Raw genomic sequence first — 24,937 nt, forward strand, 5'->3', positions numbered from 1 at the left:
CAGCCAGGACGGCACGCTGCCCCAGCCCATCCAGGTAAGCGAGCCTGGCCAGCGGGGCCCCATCCCTCGGGCTCCTCTGGAGAGGTGGTGTCCCCAGCAGAGGGATCCCAAGTGGCGCTCAGGGACAAACGGGGCTCCTCCCTACAGGCTCACCCACCTCCAGGCGCCCCTGCATGCTGCCCCAGCGAAAGCACAGCTGTCCACACATGCCCCAGCCAAGCACCTGTCCTCCTCTGTCCCCTGCAGGACCTGCTGGCTCTCCTGCATGAGCATGGGCCATCCACCGAGGGCATCTTCCGACTGGCGGACAGTCAGCGTGCCGCCCGGCAGCTCAGGGAGGCCCTCGACAGCGGAGCGGAGGTCCACCTCCACAGCCAGCCTGCGCACCGCCTGGCCGTCCTCTTGAAGGTGAACCCTGCTGACCTGGAGCCCGGCAGCTCCTGGCCCTCTTGGTGCTGATGGGCACCTGCGGGAGCAGCCCCTGAAACCTGCTCCCCTGCTCGCGAGCCAGAGGGCCGGGAATGCTGCCTGTGCTCCCAGCAGCAGGGCTCAAAGCCTCACCCAGAGCCCTTGGCATTACAGGACTTCCTCCGTGACATTCCCTCCAAGCTCCTCGAGGTCGAGCTCTACCAGGAGTGGATGAGTGCCCTGCAGAAGACCAGCAGGCAGGAGAGGCTGGCCGGACTGAAAGAGTAAGTGTGGCAAGCAGCCTGCCTGCTCCGCAGGGACTGGCAGAGGCCGGCACTTGCCTGCAAAGTGATGGCCTCCTTGAAGAAGCTGTGTTTTCTGCCGGCCACCTCCTGATGATCTGGGGTGGGGTTTTAGCGGGGGAGTGGCACAGGAAAGCACTGGCCTCCTTGGAGCTCTTCCTGAAGGCATTGGGGGATGCTCCAGGAAGGGACACTTGCCAGCAGAGCAGGGAGGGAGGTGGGTGTATCTCAGTGAAGGCAGCCCCTCCGCGGGGGAGCAGGTGTGGCCAGGGAGCCTTCCCTCAGGTGTGCTTGGCTGAGAGCAGCCTGGGAGACCTGTGTTGCCAGTGCCTGCCTAAGTAACCTGGGGTTCCTGCTCCCTCAGGGTGGTCAGCAAGTTGCCCGAGGCCAACCTCCTGCTCCTCAAGAGCTTGCTGGCCCTGCTGCAAAACATCAGCAGAAATGCAGCCACCAGCAGGATGACTGGTGGCAACCTGGCCATCTGCGTGGGGCCAAACCTCCTGAGCCCAGCCGAGGAGAACACGCTCCCCCTGGAGGTCCTGCTGCAGGCGACAGGGAAGGTACGCTGTGTTTCCCAGCCGGCTCCAGCCTGCCGGGCCCAGCCGAGCTTTGCTGTTCAGAGGTACCTGGCTGCCTCCTCTCTTCAGCAAATGCTCGTGGGGCAGCTGCAGGGAAGAGCAGCCCCACAGCCGCAGCTTTCTGCACAGAAGGGAGCAGCAGGAGTGGGAAAGGCTGCTTGACCCGTTTCCAGCCACCCAGGTGCAAACCCATGGTTTGCTGTGTGCAGGTGACACAGCTGGTGGAGCTCCTCATTGAACACCGCGGGGAACTCTTTGGGGAGGAGGTGGCTGGCCTTGCCGGCGCATCGACCGAGGACTCGCCGGCAGAGGTATGTCGGGGCTGCAGAGGGGGCGCAAACCGCAGAGGTACGTCAAGGCCACAGACAGCAGGACAACAAAAGCCTCCCACCTCAGGAGGCGCTACTGCTGCCGCAGGGGCCAGCAAGGGCAGGCAGCAGCCTGCGTCTCTGCAGAAGTGCAGAGCACAGCTGACGCAGGTTGGCCATGGCACTTGGGGCGGGGATCCCACCCGAACGGGCTCCGCTGAGCTGAGCAAAGCCGCCCCGGGGATCTGCCTTTCAGAGCTACGGCAGCAACTGGGCAGGTAGGTCCTCGCCATCTGCTCACTTCCACATTTCCATTGCAGGTTCCTCCAGGCGCTCCAGAAAGCACCGAACACCTCAAGAGCTCGTCTGAGGAGAGGAGGTAAGACGAGCCAGCTCTGATTAAGAGCCAAATTGGTTCAAGTTGATCACGGCTTTACCTCTCTAACAATCCTATCGAATGGAAAGGGTGCCCAGCTCGCCACAGCGAAGAAAGCGAAGAAGGGAAGAGGAGGGAAGTGATGGGCAGCCGGACGGCAAGAGGAGAAAACTAGACAGAGAGCTCTCAGGGCTGGGCAACTGAGGAAATCCAAGCAGGCAAGAAGAACGAGGAGCCCAGGTGCGTAGCAGACCCTGCCGTCCATCTTTCAAAGTTCGGGACACTGCTCTGAGTATAGCAAATCTCTCCAAGGTGCACAGAGATGGCCCCAGACAGGAAGCACGCCCCTGCCCTTGGGAGAACCTGTACGTCAGGAGAAACAGACCACTCCAACTTTGGCAGTTTTCATTCTGCTCCTGTTGAAGCTCTGCTTCTGCAAGGCTGAGCAGACACCCCAGCAAGGTCACAAGACTCACGATTTTGAGCTCTTTGACCCACCACCTGCTGAAAGAGGCACAGGCCCGCTTTTCTCTTCATGTCACCTGGCAATCCTAGCACTGGCTGCTGCTGTCTGAATGCCAAAGACACAGCAAGGACTTGTTCCGAGTAGCTGTAGGCACTGAGAGAGATGTTGGCACTTGTTAAAAAGCTCACATTTCACCGGAGATCTTTGAGGGAAGAAAAAAACAACCAAACAGTAAAAAAGAAGCACGTTTGGCCTTCCAACGTGGGTTTGGAGCAAGAGACAGTGCGGGATGCTGCTGCTTGGGTTTGGGAAAGGGCCACTTACTTCATGGCTCCCTAGGGGCTGCCTGCCAAGCCCTTCTGCCGGGCAAGGGGGCAGTGCACGCCTCTGTCATCTTGCGGTGCTCTGAGGCTATTGCCGGTGTTGAGAAGGGGCCGAAGCAACCCTCTAGTCGCTGCCAGCAAGGGTTCTCTCTCCTGCCACCAACGACCCCTTTCTTGGTGGACTTCCCAAAGAGCAGGGAACAAAGTCACTCCCGTTCCTTCCCCACGGTTTCATCAGTGCCTTCTGACTCTGTCCTTGTAGGTGCCGAGTTACTTTGGCTGCTTGGGTTCCCCAGACGAGCTCTGATGCCCCGTCTCCGAGGGGCACGATGCAGCCCCAACACCACCGCACTGGAGGCGAGGAGAGGGCTACCGTGCCTTTCTGCTTGGGCCGGCACCTCTCATTCACGCACCGCTAAGCCGGAGCAGCGCTGCACTGCCCTCAGAGCCATCGCACCCCTCGCAGGAGGCCTTGCTGCTCACTCATCAGCTCCAGGAGCAAATCCCCACCAGCTGGCACATCTCCCCAGGGGGGGAGCTGGCACCTGAACTTCAGATTCTATGGAGCGTGTGACACCTGGCGGTGCGTAGCATCGGGGACAGACATGAGGGACATGCTGGACATGGGCGAAAACGTCGGATGTGGAGACCTTAGTGCGGGCTTTCTTGCCGATTCCCTGCCATTCAGTTCCCTGCCTCTGTGGTTAAGTGAGAACTGCAGATCACCGTTGGTCCGGAGCTACTAACTGGAGTCAATGGTGCTGTTGTACACGCAGCTGCCTCTTTGCTAGTGCGTACACAGACTTGGAGTCGCTGATAAATCATTGGGATACAAAGTTGTGTCCCATTCTCTTTTCCGTAGCACGCATGTCCCAAAGTATATCGCAACCAAAGCACTTCAGAAATACAGGAATATGGAAGTGCTGTTGGGAAATGATAGCAGGCATCCCAGCCATTTGCAAACAAAGCTGTCTCCAATCTTGACTACTGACAGAGTGAACTGCCTGTAGTAGGACTGAATGGCCAATATGTGCCTGTTCCCCTTGCCTTTGCTGCAATACATGGTGTGAACTGTCTGCAGTCGTGAGCATTTCTTCATTTGTCCTTCTTTCTAAAATTGCTTACTATTTCTTGACAAAAATAAAGTGTCAAATGTATACCTGGCCAGTCTCAGTATTTGGATGGGGCCCTTCCCTTCCCTTCCCCTTCCCTTCCCTTCCCATCCCCTTCCCCTTCCCTTCCCTTCCCTTCCCTTCCCTTCCCTTCCCTTCCCTTCCCTTCCCTTCCCTTCCCTTCCCTTCCCTTCCCTTCCCTTCCCTTCCCTTCCCTTCCCTTCCGGCTCATTTTGTCTCCCTTCATTTTATGCCCCTTCTCTCTCTGATATTTGGCTGTCCAATTAGACATAAAGACCACGCAAAGTTTGCACTTGTATAAGCCTTTTCTTTCTCCCAGGAGCTTTGTTTTTTCTCATAGGAAACCTGAGAAGGCACCTGCATCCAGAAATGTCTCGACAAGGAAAGAACAGCGTATGTTCCTACTTCTTCTGCTCTGGGAAAGAAAATCACTACTTTTTGTCCAGAACCCCCCTGGTCAATATTTCTGTTATCCTGCTATGCTTTTGATCTCCTCTACCTTCCCACTGGCCCTGTGCTCAGCTGTCGAGTGGCAAAAAGGTCCAGATTTGTATCTGGGTCCTGACCGTGACGTTGCTTTGCTCTGCTTTGCAGTGTAAAGTGGTGACGCTCTGCTTTGGGCCACAACACGTGCCAAGGGACTGATGGGAAGGAGCAGTCAAAAAAGCCAGGTTAAATGGTGCCCAGAATCCCACCCACCCTCCACAACAGGACAAAACCCCTTGCAGGACTCATTGACATCTGGATGCATTTTTCCACTTCCGTATTTATTCTAGTCATTCCGTAGCCAATACAGCCATGTCAGTATTTATTCTAGTTGACTCCATAGCTTTGTAGGAGTTGAAACATCCAGGTCATCATGAAGGCTGATGTAGAATGCAGTTGATCTGTACTGGCCCCAGCTACCTATGATGTGACAGTGTCCATAACTTTGGTTAAGCACAGGCTGTCCTGTGACATAAGCATGTACAGCTCTTTCACCTCTCTCCTTTGAAACTTTGGGGCTTGTGCATGAGGGCCTTATTTACCTTTCTTTTCAGAGTTGCTCGTCGTTTTAGCGTTGTTTACGATGAGGAAAAGATCCTTTCTCTATAGATGTTAATTTATTTACATTTAATAAACAGCATGACATCCTATAACACTAATGATCAGTTTTCCAGACTAATGAAAATGAAAAACAAAAGTAAACTTTGTGACTGATAAAAAAAAGTGTAACCATCTGTAAGCATATTAAAAAGCTGACATTGTTTCTGTAGCTACAAAAGTTACAGAGCTGCTGGCTACCATACTCTGAGATCCAGAGGACACCAGACTTCTGAAGGCTTTCTACTGATGTAGTATTGTTTGAGATGCCACTCCATTAAAACAGTTGTTCAATAATAGGTTGCTAAATGAAAAACTGAGGATAGAAACTTGTGCCTCGTTGGCAAAGTGAAAAGCATCGAGGCGAGGCTGCCCAAAGCCGAGCTGCTGCTCTTGAAGAAAATGTCCCTTTTTCCCCAGTTTCAACAGGCAGACAGGAAGCCTGGTCTGCAATACAGTGCGACACAACAGCTCTGTGTCCAAAGAGCATTAACTCCATCATAAGGATAATCTCATCTCTCAGTGAGAGGAAGGGGTTTATGCAGGCGCAGATTAAGTGAAAAGGTGAATGCCTAGCTTCACAGCCGACGTCATATTCCAGGTTTCGCCTTCCATGATCACACATCTGTCTTTGAGAAGCTGGGTCTGTTGGGAGCTCCAACCAAGTGGAGCAAGATGGTCTTTGCCAAGAAGCTGCCCAGACATACATGGAGAGCTTTAAACCAAATTTAGCGGGGGAAGGAGATGGAGTTTTGAGCAATAGAGAAGAGCCAGGGGCTGCTGATGTATTAGAAACCAACAGGGAATTGCCCGCAAAATGCCCACAGCAAAACCCACCTGTTTTTAAAAAGGGTAAAAAGGAGCAACCTGGGAACTACCCACCAGTCAGACTCACCCCTGTTCCTGGTATCAGTTTCTGTGAAACACTTTGGGATTAATGACACAATGACTTTGCTTTTTTGTCAGTTTATAAGCTGAGTTGGCAAGGACATGGCACAGAGGAGCAAGTAAGAGTGGGGCAAAGCAGTCTTTAAGCCCTGAGAAACCACTCACTGACCAGGAAGCCCCTGTTCTCTATGTCCTTCAGGGAAGCAGCACATGAATTTCTGAGCCTAGACCCTCACCGACACACTCCAGAGTTCACTCCTGAAGCCATCTCTGAGGGACTACCCACGATATGCACGGAAACAGCGGACTGGGTAAGCTGGAAACCTTGCGGCTCCCCATCCCCACCCAGCAAACCCGCTCTCAGGCCTGCTCTGTAATGGCCTCTCCCCTCCCTTGCAACCTCCCAGACCTCCCCCTCCCCTCCTGAGCAGCAGGGCCGAAGGGAACACGGCTTTCCATGGCCAGACCACCAAAAGTCTCTCCCGTTTCTGCCTGACCAAGGGACTCTTGGCAAGCCCTGCAGGCCCGAGCCCTCCATGATGGTTGACGGGGTGCCCCACCCTTTTGTTCGGCTTAAAACGGGAGCACGTTTTTGCAGAGCTCTCGACAACCCCTCCCTGCCCACGGCCGGGTGCTCTGGGCCAGGCGATGGGCGATTAAACTGATTTTTAAGCCCCCTGAAAGCGGCCGCGCCGCACCAACGACTCCAATCGCCGCCAACCGCCCGCCCGCAAGTACCTCAGGGGGGTGGATACCCCGCCCCCTTGCCCGGGCCACGCCCCCTGCCGCTCCCGCCAATCAGGAGGCGGTAGCCGGGAACACGGAACACCCGACCCCCTCCCCCCCCCCCCCCCGCTCTTCCCCTCTGCCGGCTGGAAAACCGTGCGACCGGTAGCACCGTCCCCCGCCGCTGTGCGCAGGCGCGCCTGGCCGGCGCACGCGCAACGCCGCTGCCGCCGTGACGCTGGTGCTGCTGGGTTACGGCGGGAGCGGACCGGGAGATGGCGGCGGGGCAGGGGCGGTCGGAGCCGGCGGACGACAGCGGTAGGTGCCCGTTTCCCTGGTAGGGACCCAGCGGGGCTCCAAGCGGGCGGGGGCTGAGGGGCGCGAGGGACCGGGCACGGAGCTGGGGGGGGGGGGCGGCAGGCAGTACCGCCCGTCCCGCGCGCGGGTGGATGGGCCGAGTGCGACGGCGGGCTGCGCATGCGCGCTGGCAGGTGTGCGGGCACCGCCGGGGGTCGGTGGTGACGTGCGGGAAAGACTTTACAACCCGAAAGGCTATAAAGTAGGTGTGTTTGTTGCGCGGAGATGCAGGGGGGATCGCTCCGCCGCAAACGGCCATCCCCGCCGTGGCCCCTTCTCCAGGATTTATACAGTTAAAGCGTCACCTATTTCGAAACGCCTGTACACATCCGTGACCTGTCCCCGAAAAGGCGGTTCCTCCCGGTCACTTCGTTTCCGTACTCCCCCCCCCCCCCCCCCCCCCGGGGCTCCTCCTCGGTGCGCTTGCGCAGTTCCTCCTGGTGATCGTGGGCAGGGGTCTTCAGGGATGAAGGCCGTAGGTCTTCCTCGCTGTGTACTCCCCACCTCTCCCCTGGAATCTCTAATTTGGCTGAGCTTGCAGTATCAGGCTGGTTTCAGCCTGGTCTGTCCAGGTGTGCACATCTGTCTGTCTCCTTTTTGCTCTTGTTTAGAGATGGATGTTAGCTAGCCCTCCTTAGCTCTTATCTCCTCCTGCCTTTGGCACCTCTGAGCCATGAATTATGTCTTGTTTCTGTCTTTTCTGTTTCCCTTGTCAGCTTCTTGCTCAAGCAGTTTGCAGGGCTTAGTGACTCATTGCTTACTTGCATGTATGTTAGTTCTGGGAAGCAAGTTTTAATAGTTTTAGCTTTTTCTATGTAGCTCCCTATTAATATTTTCGATATATCTTCGGTTATAAAATATATTTTCTATATGGCCCCCTATCAGTTGTCCGCGATCGCTGCGGGTGTTTTAGGAGCGGTAGCGATGCTCTCTTGTTTTGTGTCATCAGAGCCGGACGTCTTTGAGATCGTTCTCCCCATCACCGTCTTTGTGCTGAGCGATGACGACTTTGCCCAAGGTGACGCTGAGATGGACGCGACGTCGCTGAAGGAGGAGGCTGAGCAGGAGGGGCACGTCCGCAGGGGCGTTGGCCTCAGAAGCGGTGCGACCTCTTCAAATGACAGTGACAGCTTAAGCGTTTGGGGAGGAGACGAGAGTGCTTTGAACAAGGGCGATGGTGTGGAATGTGCTGAAGGAAGGCGCTGTGCTGAGGGCGTGGGTGATGGCTCCAAACCATGTGATCGATGCGACGCAGGCAAGGGTGGATACGGTCCAAATTACGTGTTGCTTACGTCGTCTTGCAAAACAGAGTTTATAGAGATGAATGAAACCAGTGACTGTAAAGAATGTGATGGTGATGGTGGCCTTCAGCAGATTCCTCCTCTCCTCTCCTCTGCTGGCAGTGAGGGTAGAGGTGATGCCATCAAGACAAGCAGAGAGTTGACATCCGCAGTGATACCCAAACGTGAAGAGGAACTTGTCAGTGTTGCAAGTGTTCTTTGTGATGGCAGTCCAGAGGAGCAACCAGAAATCCACAAGGAGATGGAGACGATTGTTGAAATGGAAGGTAACTTGATAATAAGACAGGAGTTTAAGAAATCTGGTAAATCTCAAGTTTCTGAAATAGGTAGGAAAGTGTGTAGGAAGAATGCCAAACCGTTTATTTTAGAGCAAGCATTTCAACATAGGTAAATATTATATGAAGCAGAAAGAGAATATTGGTTGGTGTATCTTTAGTTCTTCCACAGACTTGTGTGAAAAATAGCGAAACTACAATAAATTGGTGCTGTTGCATTCTGCTGCAGTTTGCAAAAGGGCAGCCTTTCATTAGGGAAAAGGATCTGAAAATAGAAACTTAGGTTAAAGGGGGGTTTATCCCAGTTAGAGATACTTGGGAGGGAAGATCAACAGGCAGTAACTCATCAGTATATGCAGAGTCTGGGAGAGGCATAGTTTAGGTTTAATCTGCACCAGTCCTTATAGCAGATGGAAGTCCTTTAGGAAGAAAGGCATAGAGAAGTGCTAAGAGTACTTTCCCTTCTAACAGCCAGAAGACAGCAGGAGCATCATCATACTTGCGAGAGTGGAGCCCTAGCAAAGTTTGGTGACGGTACTTTCATAGGACTTCTGGCATAAACTGGGGGGTCATGCAGTGTTGTTGTATGAAACTCAGAGCTTTGAGTGAAAAGGAGGAGGCTCCAAGCTAGGATTTCTTCTCTTAAAACATTATTTAAATGCTGAGGGGAGAGAGACATTAGGAAAGAAGCGGAGGTAGGAAACGATTAAGGAAGCAAAAGGAGCAAAGAGCAAGCAAGTCATTAGGCAGTTTGGGATTATTACTACCAATTAATATTGAACACTGGTGATTGTATGAAATGTCATGCATGTGACTTTTTATCGCCCTGTAGATCCTGATTCTTCAAAGAATGGAGACAGTGAAGCTAACAACAGAAAGAGAAGCGAATGTGAAGACGAAGCTCCGAGTTCTCTTTTGGAACATGGCTTGAAAGAAGAACCAACATTTACCTGTCATTGTTCTGCTCTGCTTCTTAATGGGTGTTCTCCTTCTTCAGAGGAATTGCCAGAAGATACAGGAAAGCCGGAGATGAACGCTTCCACTTCTGCTGAATCAAATACTACTGGAGAGCATATTGATAAGACATTAACGCCCTTTCCTAAAAAAAGATATCCGCCACAAAATGTTGTTTCTCCTCACGCAAGCCCAAAAGAATTCCAAAGCCAGAAGGAAGGTTTAGCTTGGCTAAGTAACAGTGTGACCATCAAGCCTCTTTCCAAAGCCTCTTGTTCTATGAGGAAGAATGAAAGATTGAAGTGCAGGTTTTGTAGTTCTGTGTATAAGTGCAGTGCACATCTAAAGAAACATGTTCATTCAGCTCATAAAGATAAGAAAATATATAAATGCTGCTTTTGTAAAAGAACCTTTTTCTTTTCTGTCAACCTTAAGAATCACCTTAAATTTCATAAGAAAATGACTAGGTTGCAAAAGGCAAGAAAAAATAGGATAAACGCGAGAAAAGCTAGGCAGCGAGGATCTGAAGAAAGAAGCTCTGAGACCGAGAAAAAAGAAAGTAAATACGAGAAACTTTTCATCAAAATCAAAAGGGACTTTACACCTCTGGGTGTGCCAGTTAATTTTTCCTGCAAAATTTGTGTCTTTGCTTCATCAAATCCTAGGATTTTTATTCATCACATGAAGGGACATAAAGAGAGACCACCTTACCAGTGTCCTCAGTGTGATTACTCCAGCATTAGCTTGTCCTACCTGTTAAATCACATGTACTGGCATGCTGGGTACAAGCTGTACCAGTGCAGGTTTTGCACCTTCTTCTCATTGTATTTTGCAAGCATGGTGAGGCACAGCTACATACACACGGGGGCTAAACCGTATTCCTGTGAGTTCTGCCAGTCGACATTCACAAGCACCACGGAGTTAAAGAGGCACACAAGGTTACATGCAGCCAGAGAAACATGCCAAGGGCAGCAACTCGGTTTTGTAAGTGGCAGAAAGAGAACTCTGAGACCTTTAAAGAATTACACATGTGATGAGTGTAACATAGTGTTTTACACTAGAGGACATCTCAGCTTTCATAAGAAGTTTCATGAACAGCGTAAGGCTGCTGCTGCTGCTGGTTATACGAATCAGAGCAATGAATATCATGAAAGCAAAATATGCAAAGTTGACGGTGATTCCCAGGACCATATTTCTCTGTCTCTTTCTGGTAAAGTAAATGATTGTCTCACTGGGGGAACGCTGGCTTCAGTAGACTTTGAGCAGCCGGGTGATGCGTGGGACAATAAGAAAATGTGCTCTGGAAAGAAATTCCCTGAAAACAGCCACGGAATCAACAGCTTACCTGTTGTTGGGAGATCAGAAGTTCATCTGAATTCGTACAGAATGGACACTGTGATTTGCAAAGAGGAACCTCTCTTCAGCTCCAAGGCCCCTCGTTCACAAGTTCAAGATGATGATGCTTATCAGAGATTTGTGGAAAACTTAAGGGACACGTGGCCTTCCAGTCTGTCTGCATTCAAAACCTACAGGTGCCAGCGCTGCAATTATGCTACCGCTGTTCACAGCGACTTCAAGCTGCACCTAAAAATACATACAGATGAAAGACCATTTGCATGTAACGAATGCAATAAGACATTTAAAACGTCAAACCATTTGCAGAGACACAGCCTTGTTCATGCGAAGAATGGATTTGAGTTTGGCCATTGCCTCTATGGAGGCAGCCGTTCAGAGAATCTTGACTTGCATCATGAAATGCGTGTAGGCACGTGTCCAGACAGAGATTTTGGTTCCTCGGAAGGTTCAAACAACATCCATTCCTTGCTGGGTTCAGAAATCTGTGGAGTACAACCAGGTGGCCAGAGGGGCAGAGAAAATGATCTGTTAGCACAAAGTCAGCCGCGGTTCTATCAGTGCGCGGAGTGCGAGTACGCTACTTACATTTTAAGCAACCTTGAACTACATGTAAGAACTCACACGGGTGAGAAACCTTACAGCTGCAGCGTTTGCCAGAAGAAGTTTCGTACTTCCAGTCACCTGAAGAGACACAGAGTCCTGCATTTTGACGTGGAGCACCTCAAGTGCAGGAACTGTGACTATTCCACAAACAAATGGCTGTCCTTGAAACAGCATCTGGCTTCACACTCTTGTGAGGAAAGCACCTCTGCTGGTTGTCTCTACGAACAAAAGCAGCTACCTGTCAAAACATACACGTGTGAAGAGTGTGGTTATTCCACAGCCCACAATGGAAACTTGAAGCCACACCTGAGGATTCATACAGGGGAGAAGCCGTTCAAGTGCGAGCAGTGCGCTGTTGCTTTCCGCACGTCCAGCCACCTGAAGCGCCACTTACTGACTCATTTAAAGCTGCAGTGCAGAAGGTGTAAGTTTTCCACGACAGATAAACGTGCTTTCCAAAAGCATGTGAAAACACACAAAAAAAAGTTCAAGCGTGAAAAGTGTAACGTGACCCTGCCTGCCAAAAAACTGCTGGAAAAGCATAAGGGGCAGCATAAGCTTGGAGTATAAGCTTGGGAATTGCAAGTTGTCACTTGGTTCTGGAGAGGTGTGTACGTTCTGAATTTGTTCATTGCTTTCCATTCCCCTGCTGTCCCCAGAACGATGGCTGGTAACGGATGCATCCAGCATTTTGGTCCAGAGAGTGAAATTTGGGGCACGGGTTTTCTCCAGGTTCTTGCAGGAGCTTCAGTTCTAGAACAGGCTCTGTTAAAGAAGATACCAGAGCTGCTTTTTCATGGCTGACTAACTTCTTGATACCACGGGGTCAGTTACAGTTTGGCCGATGTTCATCAGTTTAAGGAGTTATTTATGCCACGTATTTTCTTGTAAAAAATTAATAGGAAAAAAATATCTTGTCTAACTGAAAGAATGTTTGAAGGGAGGGAAGGAAGTGCACATTATATTGTATAGTAATAACTTTTAGCTTAAAAATTGTCGGTGTGTTTAGAGGCTTAATGCTACCTCCCATCTGCTGAAAGTTGCATTCCCTACTCCCAGGTTCTCTTGCAATGCTTGCAAGAGAAAGCAAATAGTATCTCACAAAATTACAGAAACAAAAGATTTGTGTCATCTCTGGGTAGTTGGGTTATGAAAACGTTTTCTGTATGTATATATAAAAGGTTTATTAGGCACTTATCTTGTCTGTACTTTCAGTAATGCTTTAGTCTGACAGAACTGGTAATGTCCTTAATCAGGTATTTTATGATACTGAGAATTCTTAAATTAATCTTCAGTTTTATGTAAATGTCTAATGTTAATTTAGTATGAAATGCCATCTCTTTTCTCAGGCTGGTAGTTCCTGTGCTCTTTGTTCCTTAAAATAGACAATATCCTAGTTTTCAAATAACTTCTGTTACTTTAACCACTTGCTGATACATTGTTAATACTACTTAGCTACTTTGAAAATTTCAACAGTATCTTGAACTGTAAAATTTATTTTGTTAAAGAGGTTTACTGCTTATCTAAAATACCACATGTAAGGACCACATGGTCCAGGGAATAGCACTTATTCCCTGATATGGTGAAGACAGATGGTGCTTCTTCCACTTTATATTCAAATCTAGACAAGTCTTTGCTTGTTTTAGAGTTAACAGTGCTAGAAATTCTGTGTGGACATCACTGATTGGAATATGTTCAGCAGTATTGGTAACAGCAGCGTTACCCTACTTGTGTGAGGAAGGACAATGGCAAAGGGCTTGGTGCTGTCTCGTAACGTTACAGTTCAGGCCATGAAACAGCAGAATAAACCTTAATTTAGAGAATGTAAACATGAAACTACACTGGTTTTTTACTGCTCACATATAGGCTTTTCTTTATAAATACAGATCATATCTTGCAGAGGCTTTCTGGTAACGTAGGAGACAGGCTGAAACGGTTGCTCAGAGAGGTGGTGGGGTCTCGCTCTTTGGAGATCCTCAGAAGCCCTGTGGACACAGTCCTGGGCAACCAGCTCTGGGTGACCCTGCCTGAGCAGGGGTTTGGGCCAGGTGACATCCTGAAATCCTGCAGCCGTTCTGTGACTCAGAACACAATTTTCACAGAGTGGATTGAAACTCCTGAATAGATACATGTCCTGCTTTGGGCTAAACCATAACTGATTCTGTTTTAGTGCTTTAACTTTTCAGTTAAGTCTCCTCTAACTAATGGCACTTTCTGAAACAGCAGCCTGTTTTTCCAGACAGTGACTGCTCCCAGCAGTGATAAGGCCTGGTGTTTATAGTCCGTACCAAGGAATGGGGTGCAGAGAGGCCCTTGCTTAGACTTGTTCTTATAGCGACCAGGGACAAAGAGGAAATAAAAATCATAGAATCATTCAGGTTGGAAAAGACCTTTGAGATCATCAAGTCCAACCATCAACCCTACTCTCCCAAGTACACCCCTAAACCATATCTCCAAGCACCACATCTAAGTGACCTTTAAACACATATAAGGGATGGTGACTCAACCACCTCCCTGGGCAGCCCATTCCAATGTCTGACAACCCTTTCAGTGAAATTTTTTTTCCTAATGTCAGGCCTAAACCTGCCGTGGTGCAGCTTGAGTCTTTTCCCTCTTGTTCTATCATTAATTACCTGTAAGAAGAGACCAGCACCTGCCTCTCTGCAATGTCCTCTTGAGTAGTTCTAGAGAGCGATAAGGTCTCCCCTCAGCCTCCTTTTCTTAAGGCTAAACAGCCCCAGTTCCCTCGGCCACTCTTCACAAGACTTATTCTCTAGGCCTTTCACCAGCTTTGTTGCCCTTCTCTGCACTCTCTCCAGCACCTCAAAGTCTCTGTATTAGATGAGACTAGGAAAGCTAAATCTGACAGAATAATTGTTTAAAAGTATGGTGTACAATGATGAAGGGAGCCCAATTTAGGGGGGAATCAATTAATTGAAGAAAATTTAAAAAAAAGTTTGTGAACAGCACGAGTTTCTTTTAGCTCTAAGTAAGAACAACAGAATACATTTTCAGATGGAGCTTGATGAGTTTGTAAAAATAGTTATTCCAGGTGGTTGCCTGTTAAGACAATAAAGTGTTCCATAACTCATGAGGTTCCACTCTGTTCTTTATGCAACACACTTCACTTTTGGGGGTTAGAAGTGATTCTCAGTCTGCTAAGTCAGAGAAATTTAAATGCAAAGGCATACTTGCTTTAAAATAAGGACATGTGCTGCTCTTTTTTTTTTTTTTTTTTTTTTCTCCAGCTAAAAGTGTAAATTTTTATTCTTGCAGAGTTTTAACAAAAATCAAAGCCATTCCTAAATTATACTATGAATTTTTCTATTTCAACAACAAAAAAAAATTGCTTAGTTTTCTTTATGAACATATCTTGAATTTGGACAAAACAGTAAAATGTACTAGGAAGTCTCACCAATGACAAACAATTTGAACAAATAAGTGCAATTTTATCTGCTATACATCTATGTCTACATTTAGCTGATATCTGGGGCTAAACTATAACAGCTGCTCTATCACCCAACAACCCCTCACCAGCCAGGGAAGGGGATCAGGAAAAGGAGAGGAGACCCATGGGTTGAAGTGAAAACAGATTTTATGGAATAGCACCAATACCAACACGGGTGTACAGAGTTATACTGAGCCAAATGAACATGCAGCCACCACAATCCTCGGGAACAGGAGAAACCGGAGAAGGAGCAGGAGGGATCCCAGCAGGAACCCTGCAGAAGCTCACTCTCCTCAGCAAACCTTCCCCCTTTACAATGACCATGACATTATGGGATGGGCTACACCTGTAGGTAACTCGGGTCAGCTGCCCTGGCTGGCTTGAAACTGCCAGCAGCCTGACCAGCATGGCTGGGCTGGGATTCCATCCCAGTCAAACCAGGACAATCTACTAAATCAGCGAATGAAAGTTCACAGGGTGAAGTCAATGAATACAGGTAAATCAGAGTGTGCCGCAACGTGGTTACCCACCCGCCAGATTTATCTACAAGAGAAGGAAGGAAATACAACAATTTAATTTTTACTATACTGTACTGTATAGCCCTGCTTGAGTGTCCACTTGGGCAACAGTAAATGCATGGTTTTTTCTCAGATTAATGAAACACACTGTACATGGATCTTTGGTGAAATCTGATTTTCTGCTGTCCCCTTTCTTCCCCAATTGGGAGCTCTCCAGTATCTCCCCAGGGAACTATGGGAGAGACTCCAGCGGAGGTCTGCCAGGATGATAAAGGGACTGGAGCACCTCTTATGAGGAAAGGCTGAGAGACCTGGGGCTCTTTAGCCTGGAGAAGAGAAGACTGAGAGGGGACCTTATCGACACTTACAAATATCTAAAGGGCGGGAGTCAAGAGGATGGGGCCAGGCTATTTTCAGTGGTGCCCAGTGACAGGACAAGGGGCAACGGGCACAAACTGGAGCACAGGAAGCTCCGCCTCAACATGAGGAAAAACTTCTTTCCATTAAGGGTGGCAGAGCACTGGGACAGGCTGCCCAGGGAGGGTGTGGGGTCTCCTTCCCTGGAGATAATCCAAAACCCGCCCGGACCTGATCCTGTGCGACCTGCTCTGGGTGACCCTGCTTTGGCAGGGGCTTGGACCAGATGATGTCCAGAGGTCCCTTCCGACCCCCGCCACTCTGTGATTCTGTGATTTGTACCCACTGGGGGACTGGGCAGGGTTCGACGAACCCTCATCGACCCTTTCAGAGCAGGCCCGCGCCCCGCCGCCGTGCGCACCTCCGGCCCACAGGTGGCGCTACCGCAAAGCGCCTCTCCCAGACGCCGCCGTCCCAGGAGACGCAGCGCCTCGGAGCCTGCGCCTGCGCAGAGCAGCCAGAACCGCTCCCCGCCCCCAGCTTCCCCCGCCACTCTGCGCCTGCGCTGCCGCCTCTTCCCCGTGCGCCTGCGCAGAGAGCGCGCTTTGACCGCGGAGGGCGCCTGCGCGGGCTCTGGGCTGGCCCCGTTGAAGCGAGCGGCGCTTCTTCCTTTCGGCGCTTTTTCCCCGCAGGACTCCGAGCCCCTTCGCCGCCAAAATGCCGCGGATTATGATTAAAGGCGGCGTGTGGCGGAACACCGAGGTAGGACCCTGCTCGCTTTACTCTCCCATCCCCCCCGCAAGGCTGGGGCCTCAGCGGCTGGGGGGGGGGGGGGGGGGGCTGTCCTGTTGTTGTGCGCAGGCGCTGGTGGAAGGGTCGTGGTGCGCATGCGTGGGGGGTTCGTGTAGTGGGGGTCCCTTGCGCAGTGCGGAGGTGGGGGGGGGGGGGGTCTGTGTAGCGGGGGGTGCGGAGGGTTGGGTGTCCGCTTGGGGTTAGGCCTGGTTGTAAAGCGGCCTGGGCCTCCCTCCTCGCCCCCAGCCCCCGTGGGCAGAGGTCAGGTCGGCGGCGTTTGCCCTGACGCTGCTCGTGGGGAGGCCTGGCAGCCGGGCCGTGTGCGTGTCCTGTCCCTAGCCCCCCCTGGGGCAGCCGGGCCGTGTGCGTGTCCTGTCCCTAGCCCCCCCTGGGGCAGCCGGGCCGTGTGCGTGTCCTGTCCCTAGCCCCCCCTGGGGCAGCCGGGCCGTGTGCGTGTCCTGTCCCTAGCCCCCCCTGGGGCAGCCGGGCCGTGTGCGTGTCCTGTCCCTAGCCCCCCCTGGGGCAGCCGGGCCGTGTGCGTGTCCTGTCCCTAGCCCCCCCTGGGGCAGCCGGGCCGTGTGCGTGTCCTGTCCCTAGCCCCCCCTGGGGCAGCCGGGCCGTGTGCGTGTCCTGTCCCTAGCCCCCCCTGGGGCAGCCGGGCCGTGTGCGTGTCCTGTCCCTAGCCCCCCCTGGGGCAGCCGGGCCGTGTGCGTGTCCTGTCCCTAGCCCCCCCTGGGGCAGCCGGGCCGTGTGCGTGTCCTGTCCCTAGCCCCCCCTGGGGCAGCCGGGCCGTGTGCGTGTCCTGTCCCTAGCCCCCCCTGGGGCAGCCGGGCCGTGTGCGTGTCCTGTCCCTAGCCCCCCCTGGGGCAGCCGGGCCGTGTGCGTGTCCTGTCCCTAGCCCCCCTGGGGCAGCCGGGCCGTGTGCGTGTCCTGTCCCTAGCCCCCCTGGGGCAGCCGTCCCTGCCGCAGCTGGAGGGGATGCGTGGGCCCTGTTGTCTGTGGAGATGTCCCTTTCACAGGCTGGAGTGTGATTTATACTGCATAGGCAGGGTTCTTATTCTCTAGGGGTATGAGGGAGCTGGAATCTATTGCCCTTCAAGACTCTTGCAAATGTGGAAATGCTGAAGGTGGCTGTGGGCTCTTTGTCATGCAGCCGGAAGTGTCTTGTACACAGAAATTAATGTGTTGTTCAAAAAGAGCGAAAAGCCCCACCCCTCTGTCCCCTTTTTGCCTTCATGCACTTTCAGAAATGCAAGTGATTGTGAAAAGGAAAATAACAACATGAGAAATCGGGGGTGTCAGTTTTATTAGATGTACGTTTAAAGTAAAAGGATGTAACTGACACTGTTAAATCTAGAACTCGGCCACTGTGTACTGTGAACACTAAGGCATGGACATAGTTCCAGAAAGCAGTGAGAAAAAATGATAGAAGGTAAATGTACTGCATGTGCTTTTAACCACTTGTGACATAGCAGTGATGTGCCAGGAGGCAGCTCGATTGGAAGTCAGCAGAGGAGAGGAAGAACCACTGTATGCTTAGTCTATTTTTATGGTCTTGTCTAATTGACTAATTTTGGTGACACTGTAAGAGAAACAGCAGTGGGTTAAATAGGTCATTGTTTCACTGGTTTTTGTGTACCAGAGATGAAGTAGCTCTTTGTAGTGCTGCTACTTTTCTAATTAACATTTTGATTTTACATACAACATAAAAATGACAGCAAGTGGAACCAGGTGGTACCAGCTCGTGAGGAAAACGGCCAGTTACTTGCAGAAAAGCCTGCTAATGCTATCAGTATGGCTACTGCGTGCCGTATGACACCAGCAGGCTTTAAAAAATGAGAGGATTTATTACTTGTTTTCCAATAGAGATTACATCATGGTTTCCTGTAGCAGCTCAAGCCAGAGCTCATCAGCAGCTTACAATTAAAGCTACTGTGTGCTCTGAGAGGTGTCTGTGCTAGACAGTCTCTGCTGTTGGTGAGTAGCATCTGCACAGTACAGCTGAACACGTTCTGAGCACAACCACAAGTGCTTACTGGACACAGAAGAGGAACATCTGTGGTTGGCAAAGCTGGAAGAATATCTTTGATCCATTTAAAATTCCACTTTCTGACATGGGAAGAAACCAGAAATAATGAACCCATTTATCTGGGAGGAGGGGAGAGAAGGACTGATGGATGGATTGACAGGCAATTGATAGGACTTCTGGCTTTTGTGCAAATCTCAGTGCACACTTTTATGGTTTCTCCAGAAGTTTATAAGCCTTGGGTTTAGCACTTTCGGAGGTTACGTTCTGAACATTAAAGTGGTTTATTTTAAAATTTACTTTTAAAAGAGACATAAACTATAAAGTTCCTTTATTTTTGTGATTTTTTTTTTTTAAGAGCATATTCCATTGATAGGTAAGTATTCCATTTGGTTTAGAATATTAAAAAAAAAGTAATTTTATGGTATTATTCAAAACAAGGCACCAGAAGTATTTATCAAATTATTTTTTTTCCAAATGTTGTGTCACCATCAGAGAAACACTTCCCTACTTCTTTATTGCTGTCCTTCAAGTAAGACATACGGAACCTTTAAAAACTGTGCATTAGTGATTGGAAGTAATTGTTTTGGAAGTTGTCAGGTCTGTGAAGTTGGCCACAATAATTGTCATGTGTCTCTTTCATTTAATCTTTATGGATTACATTGGCCTTTGAAATACAGATCCTCATTCGTCTTGAGAACAAGGTGTGGAAGAGAAGGAGCAGTGCTGTGCTGTTTCCACTGGGTCAGCCCGTTACATTAAATCCACAGTGTTCGCCTCAGCTTGAGCTCACACTTTCTGTTTTGCAAGTTCTTGTGATCGCTAACAGTATTTTTATTTTTTTATTTTTTTAAGGATGAAATTCTGAAAGCAGCTGTGATGAAATATGGCAAAAACCAGTGGTCTCGTATTGCTTCTTTGTTGCATAGGAAATCAGCAAAGCAGTGCAAAGCCAGATGGTGAGTGAGAAGTGCCACGTCTGGGAATATGAGATTCATAATTACTGGGAGTTTAGAAACTACCACAGCTTAGTTTATGTCCACAGAGGTACAATAGTTTTAAGATTGTTTGATTTCTGCTGTTGCGGATGTTTCAGATTCCTATTGCTTGAAAGTAATTGGACAAAAGTAGCTGGATGTTCTCTTTGCCAGTGACTGCAGTGTTAGCAAATGCAGGTTCACTTAAAGTCCTTTACATGATTTTTTTTTCCCGTATTTGTTGCCCAGAGAAGCTGTGGCTGCCCCCTCCCTGGCAGTGTTCAAGGCCAGGCTGGATGGGGCTTGGAGCAACCTGGTCTAATGGAAGGTGTCCCTGCCCATGGTGGGGGGACTGGAACTAGATGATCTTTAAGGTCCCTTCCAACCCAAACCTTTCTGTGATTCTATGGTTTACACATTTTTAATCAGTGACTATTACCAAGGAAGTAAAATTGTAAGAGATTAATCTCTTTTACAGATAATTTTCCGGTTTTTTATAATGAGAGTTTAGTTTAAGGATAAATGTTTAGAAGTTGCACAGTGGAATTTCATTTTATATTTAAAAAACAGAAGCTTAAAACTAGTATGGATCTATTTGAGAACCAGGCTTAGTTTCTCAAGTACTGAACTGCACATGTTTATTAGAATACTGTTGTGTAAAGGTAACAGTATTGGCACAGTTAAAGATTAGTAAAATCACTGTTGAAGGATCCAGACCAAACAAATCTACCATTTCTGGTACCTTTGGTGGTTGCGTTTTTTTAATTTTCTCTTTCTGGATTAATTTAGTGACTCCTTACTTTGTCAGAGTAGAGATGGGGAAAGGAAGAAGAGGCAATATCTGCATGAAAAGTGATGCATAAGTAACACATTGTAAATTTCAAATACGTAGGTCATAAAAATACTCTGAAGTGACATCCTTTTGTACAGAAAAAGCTTGTATGAAATCTGCGTGACAAGATTTTGAAATCTCATTGCAATGATTCGGGTAAACACTGTTGTGAATTGATTCAAGACAGATCAGTGGATAGCTTGGATCTGTCATCCTTAATTGTTTTCACTTTTTAACAGGTACGAGTGGCTAGACCCGAGCATCAAAAAAACAGAGTGGTCACGAGAAGAAGAGGAGAAGCTGTTGCACCTGGCCAAGCTCATGCCAACCCAGTGGAGAACCATTGCCCCTATTATTGGGAGAACAGCTGCACAGTGTTTGGAACACTATGAATTTCTGCTGTGAGTTACTGTTTTGCTAGAGGTGCATACCAGGAAAACCTGCAGAGTTTGTTGTGTGGATGCCTCATTCCCTTCTGCCCTGGTGCTGAAGTGTGGTGGTTTCAGGTTGGCCGAGACCTTTTGTAAGCAGATCCTTAGGGTCTGTTTCTTTTCAGTCGATGTGTCTAGCTTGAAAGGAAAAGCTTCCGGAACCTGGAGAGCAGGCTTGAATAGAGATAGGTGTATATTTTCTTGCTTCTAGTTGTTCTGGGTCAAGATTGATGCTTTTTTTAGGCTTCTATTTCAGGTTTATTTGGGTATTTTTTGACTGGCTAATGATCATGGGTTGGGGTGTGGGAGGGAAGAAAAAAGACAAGATGTCAGACGCCTGTTGTCGAGATGGCTGAATGTGCAGCTGTCATCTCTGTATGATACAGAGGGTTTCTTTAGGCCATGAGAAGAGAAGGAAAGTGCTGTTTCCCTTGTGAGCTTTCTTAATTCTGGTGTGATTGGTTGAGTATAAAAGCATAACGGGAAGCACTCAATTGTTTGTTTTGTCACACTGCTTAAATTCCTGCCTTTACTGCTCAAGATTACCCGAGGAGGGTTCTCTACTATTACTTTGACGATATTGTATTTTGTGTAACGTTTTGTTGTTGCAGCATAATACTGCGTTGGCTTCTTTCTCGTGTCTGATTTCAGACACGTAACCGTACCATGTTTATGAATCTTTTCTGCATAATTGTGTAACAAGGTTGATGTGTGGTACATTGTACAAGGCTACTTCTTTTGATCAGTCTTTGGGAACATTTAAAGTGTGGTTCTTAGGAGCCTGGGGCAAAACAAGGGGGCGGTTGTCACATACATACAATGTGGTTTTTAGGGACAAAGCTGCTCAGAGAGACAATGAGGAAGAAACTGCTGATGATCCTCGGAAACTTAAACCTGGAGAAATTGATCCAAATCCGGAAACCAAACCAGCCAGGCCAGATCCTATTGACATGGATGAAGGTAAGATAGGAGCATGTTTGCTGTTTTTGACAGAGATCTGATCTCTTTGACTTTTCTTTTTACACAGCCTCTGTACCCTGGGTTATTTGTCTTTTTTTTTTTTATCTGCCTCCAGTCATTTTGTCCGACAAGTTTTGTCTTATTTCTGTATCTGACCAGTCAGTTACACTTTTCCAGTTTTCTCTTCCTTTTCTTGCTGTGTTTTCTGCCTTCTAATCTATCTTCGTCATCTCCGACCGTGACTGACTGTTCTGTGCTTTGACGACTGCTCTGCTGTTTGTGTTCTTATTTCTGTATCTTGATCTGTTCCCATCAGCTCATGAACCTCCCACATGAACCCGTGCTGAAGCAGGAGGACTAAGGACTTTTTTTCCTTGCACGTAGCAATGTTAGGAGCTGAAAAATGAACATTGCTAAAATGCTGTGAATGGGCCAAGGGTGTTTTTGAACAGTCATAGGTTCACAAATGTAGCGCTCTTGCATCTGGATGTAAAGGAAATCACAAGTTCTCTAATATAATGCTCTCAGATGAAGATGTAGAGGAAATTATAGTTTCATTAATGTGGTCAGTTTGCTTCCTTAGATACTTGGTTTGATGTAGAGATCAGTTGAATTATTTTCAGCATTAAGCATTTTTTTTCTTAGTTTTCATTTCATGTGTCCAATGATTTAGAAAATATATTGGAGCAACTTGGGGAAAACTAGTTTTGTGATCATGCAGAATGCCTGTGAAAACCTTGATTCATTCAGCTTTTAGAGATTGCTTTCTGATCTTAACGTCACTTTTTCCTTTACTCCCATCTTTAAGTGCAAATTCATATCTGTATTTCTCTGTACTATTGTAGATGAACTTGAAATGCTGTCTGAAGCTAGAGCTCGTCTGGCTAATACACAGGGAAAGAAGGCCAAAAGAAAAGCGCGAGAGAAGCAGCTGGAAGAAGCTAGGTAAGCTTGTGCTTAGTTTCATATGCTGGGACTGCTGTTGCTGACTCAAGTATTTACAGTGCATAAAGTCAGGCACAGACTTAAGTCATTGCAGAATCAGACTTTTTGATAGTAATTTGTAACAAGAGCTTCATTCTTGTTCACTAAATACGTGCAGCCCTATCAGCAGCAATGGTTTAAAGTAGCACCAGATCTTAGGATGCAGGAGCCACCCATAGGTATGCACTTTAAATCAGATAGTGTTCCCTTTCTTTAGACGGCTTGCAGCTCTCCAGAAAAGACGAGAACTTCGGGCTGCTGGAATTGAGATCCAGAAGAAAAGAAAAAAGAAGAGAGGTGTGGATTATAATGCAGAAATTCCATTTGAAAAGAAGCCTGCCCCTGGTTTTTATGATACATCGGAGGAAAACTACCAGTCCCTGGATGCAGATTTCAGGAAGCTACGTCAGCAAGACCTGGATGGAGAATTAAGATCGTAAGTGTGTGTTTTACTAAGGAGAGAACAGTATATATGAAAAAAAAACAACCCAAAAAAACCAACTCAAACCCCATATATATATCTTAAGTCCTGGAAATGCCGGAAATATGACGTGAGCAGGAGTGTTATTTTCTGTGGGACATGTGCTAGTGCAGGTTGCTTCTGCATTTTCAGTCTTTTTTATCTTTCTAAAAGGTCTAGTTGTCCTTTTTTCCATGAGAATAAAGTTCCTCATGCACGTTCTTGGTCTTTAAATGGAAATTGTAAGGTTTTTGAGGTTCATTTTCTTTTAGCAGTAGATTTGCTTATGTATTTTCAGTCCTTTCTCCAAGTAATAACATAATTAAGATTGTTTACAGGAGAAGGTTTTACTTGTTGTAGTGTTACTTTTGATGGGTTTATTCTTAGGTAGAATCTCCTTAAATGCTTAATTTCTCCCCCTTCCCCCAAAAATCCCAAGAGATGCAGTTGAGAAATCAAATGCCCATCTTCATCATGAGCTGTATGGTACGTACTTAATTTCCCCCTACTTCTGCCAACTGTTTTTTTACAGAGTGTAAGTCTAGTACTACGTACCACTTGGTTTATTAGCTTGTGATCTGATTGATTCTTTCTGCATGGCCCTTAGTTCAGAGGGTCTGGCAGGAGCTTCAGACTGAAGCTTAAGATGTCACAGGCTGACTCCATTGCTGATTGAAGAAAATAGCATTTTTATTAAATACCAAAGAGAAATTGGTTCCCATATCCTACAGAAAGTGTTTGTCTTCCCTTAGCAGCTGCTGGAGAAGAAGGGACTGTTCACATCCTCTGATTCTTGCTATCTAAATTCTTGGACTGACATTTTTTTCTTGCTGCTGTGACCCTGCTGACTGTGGCTGAAGCAACCACCTGTTGCCTAATTCCGTAGTTTAGAAGGATTATGCTGCCTCGTAAGTTCTGCTGCAAGATCTGCAGACCGTATCTAATCGCTTAACTTCTGCACCACAAGGTGGTTCACTCTTCCTGCAACGTGTTTTATTTCAGCATATCCAACTTGTGATTAGGGTACAGGCTTTTTGCTCTTTGCTTTGCTTTACTTTGTAGCTGCTTTGAGTTCTAAAATGATTCTCTAATCCTTAATGACAGTGAAAGGGAGGGAAGAGAGCGCAAAAAAGACAAACAACATATGAAACGGAAAAAAGAGTCAGACTTGCCTTCAGCTATTCTGCAGACCAGTGGAGTGTCAGAATTTACCAAAAAAAGAAGTAAACTCGTGCTTCCAGCACCTCAGGTAAGCTGTTCATTGATCAATAAACAACTTGAGGCCAGTACCAGTCAACTATTTCTGTTTTAAGTAGATCTTGTGGTTGTATTTTATCTTACTATGTCTTGGAATTTTCTCTTTTAAAGATATCTGATACAGAACTTGAAGAAGTTGTAAAAGTAGGCCAGGCAAGTGAGATTGCACGCCAGACTGCTGAGGAATCTGGAATTACGAACTCAGCTTCCAGCACTCTTCTGTCTGAATATAATGTGACCAACAACAGCATAGCACTAAGGACTCCCAAAACTCCAGCAGCACAAGACAGGATCCTGCAGGTAGAGTATAAACTGAACAGAAGGGGGAAGTACCATGGAAACATCCCTCAGATTATATGTAGTACTGGGGTTTGAACTGACACTTGATCCTCAGGACACACTGGAGGGCAGAGAAGCAGATCCACTTCTGTCTGATCAGTTGTCACTGTGCTTCAGAA

At 48.1% G+C, this 24,937-nt stretch overlaps 2 protein-coding genes across 2 annotated transcripts in view; both read left to right on the forward strand.

The window, feature by feature from the left end:
* The first annotated feature begins 6,866 nt into the window (after positions 1-6,866).
* Positions 6,867-13,484, forward strand: LOC147416063 (uncharacterized). Its single transcript, XM_086460345.1, has 3 exons — positions 6,867-6,909; positions 7,898-8,515; positions 9,357-13,484. The coding sequence occupies exons 1-3, from the start codon at positions 6,867-6,869 to the stop codon at positions 12,005-12,007; spliced, it is 3,312 nt and encodes a 1,103-aa protein (XP_086316471.1). The 3' UTR covers positions 12,008-13,484.
* Positions 13,485-16,392: 2,908 nt separating this feature from the next.
* Positions 16,393-24,937, forward strand: part of CDC5L (cell division cycle 5 like) — a 35,618-nt gene continuing 27,073 nt past the window's right edge. Inside the window, exons 1-8 of the mRNA XM_086461650.1 lie at positions 16,393-16,522; positions 19,434-19,537; positions 20,627-20,788; positions 21,651-21,778; positions 22,624-22,723; positions 22,980-23,198; positions 24,327-24,471; positions 24,591-24,779. Of these exons, the coding sequence (XP_086317776.1) occupies positions 16,478-16,522; positions 19,434-19,537; positions 20,627-20,788; positions 21,651-21,778; positions 22,624-22,723; positions 22,980-23,198; positions 24,327-24,471; positions 24,591-24,779 (1,092 nt within the window). The 5' untranslated portion in view covers positions 16,393-16,477. The remainder of the gene's footprint in view (positions 16,523-19,433; positions 19,538-20,626; positions 20,789-21,650; positions 21,779-22,623; positions 22,724-22,979; positions 23,199-24,326; positions 24,472-24,590; positions 24,780-24,937) is intronic.

This window comes from Leptosomus discolor, chromosome 2 (genome assembly GCF_034619465.1).
Source record: "Leptosomus discolor isolate bLepDis1 chromosome 2, bLepDis1.hap2, whole genome shotgun sequence".
NCBI lineage: Eukaryota > Metazoa > Chordata > Aves > Leptosomiformes > Leptosomidae > Leptosomus > Leptosomus discolor.

Bases quoted from the DNA above. Each gene is read 5' to 3' on its own strand.
- LOC147416063 (XM_086460345.1), top strand. From the start codon at position 6,867: ATGGCGGCGGGGCAGGGGCGGTCGGAGCCGGCGGACGACAGCG. The intron at 6,910-7,897 runs GTAGGTGCCCGT...TTGTGTCATCAG, and splicing joins GGAGCCGGCGGACGACAGCG to AGCCGGACGTCTTTGAGATC. The intron at 8,516-9,356 runs GTAACTTGATAA...ATCGCCCTGTAG, and splicing joins GACGATTGTTGAAATGGAAG to ATCCTGATTCTTCAAAGAAT.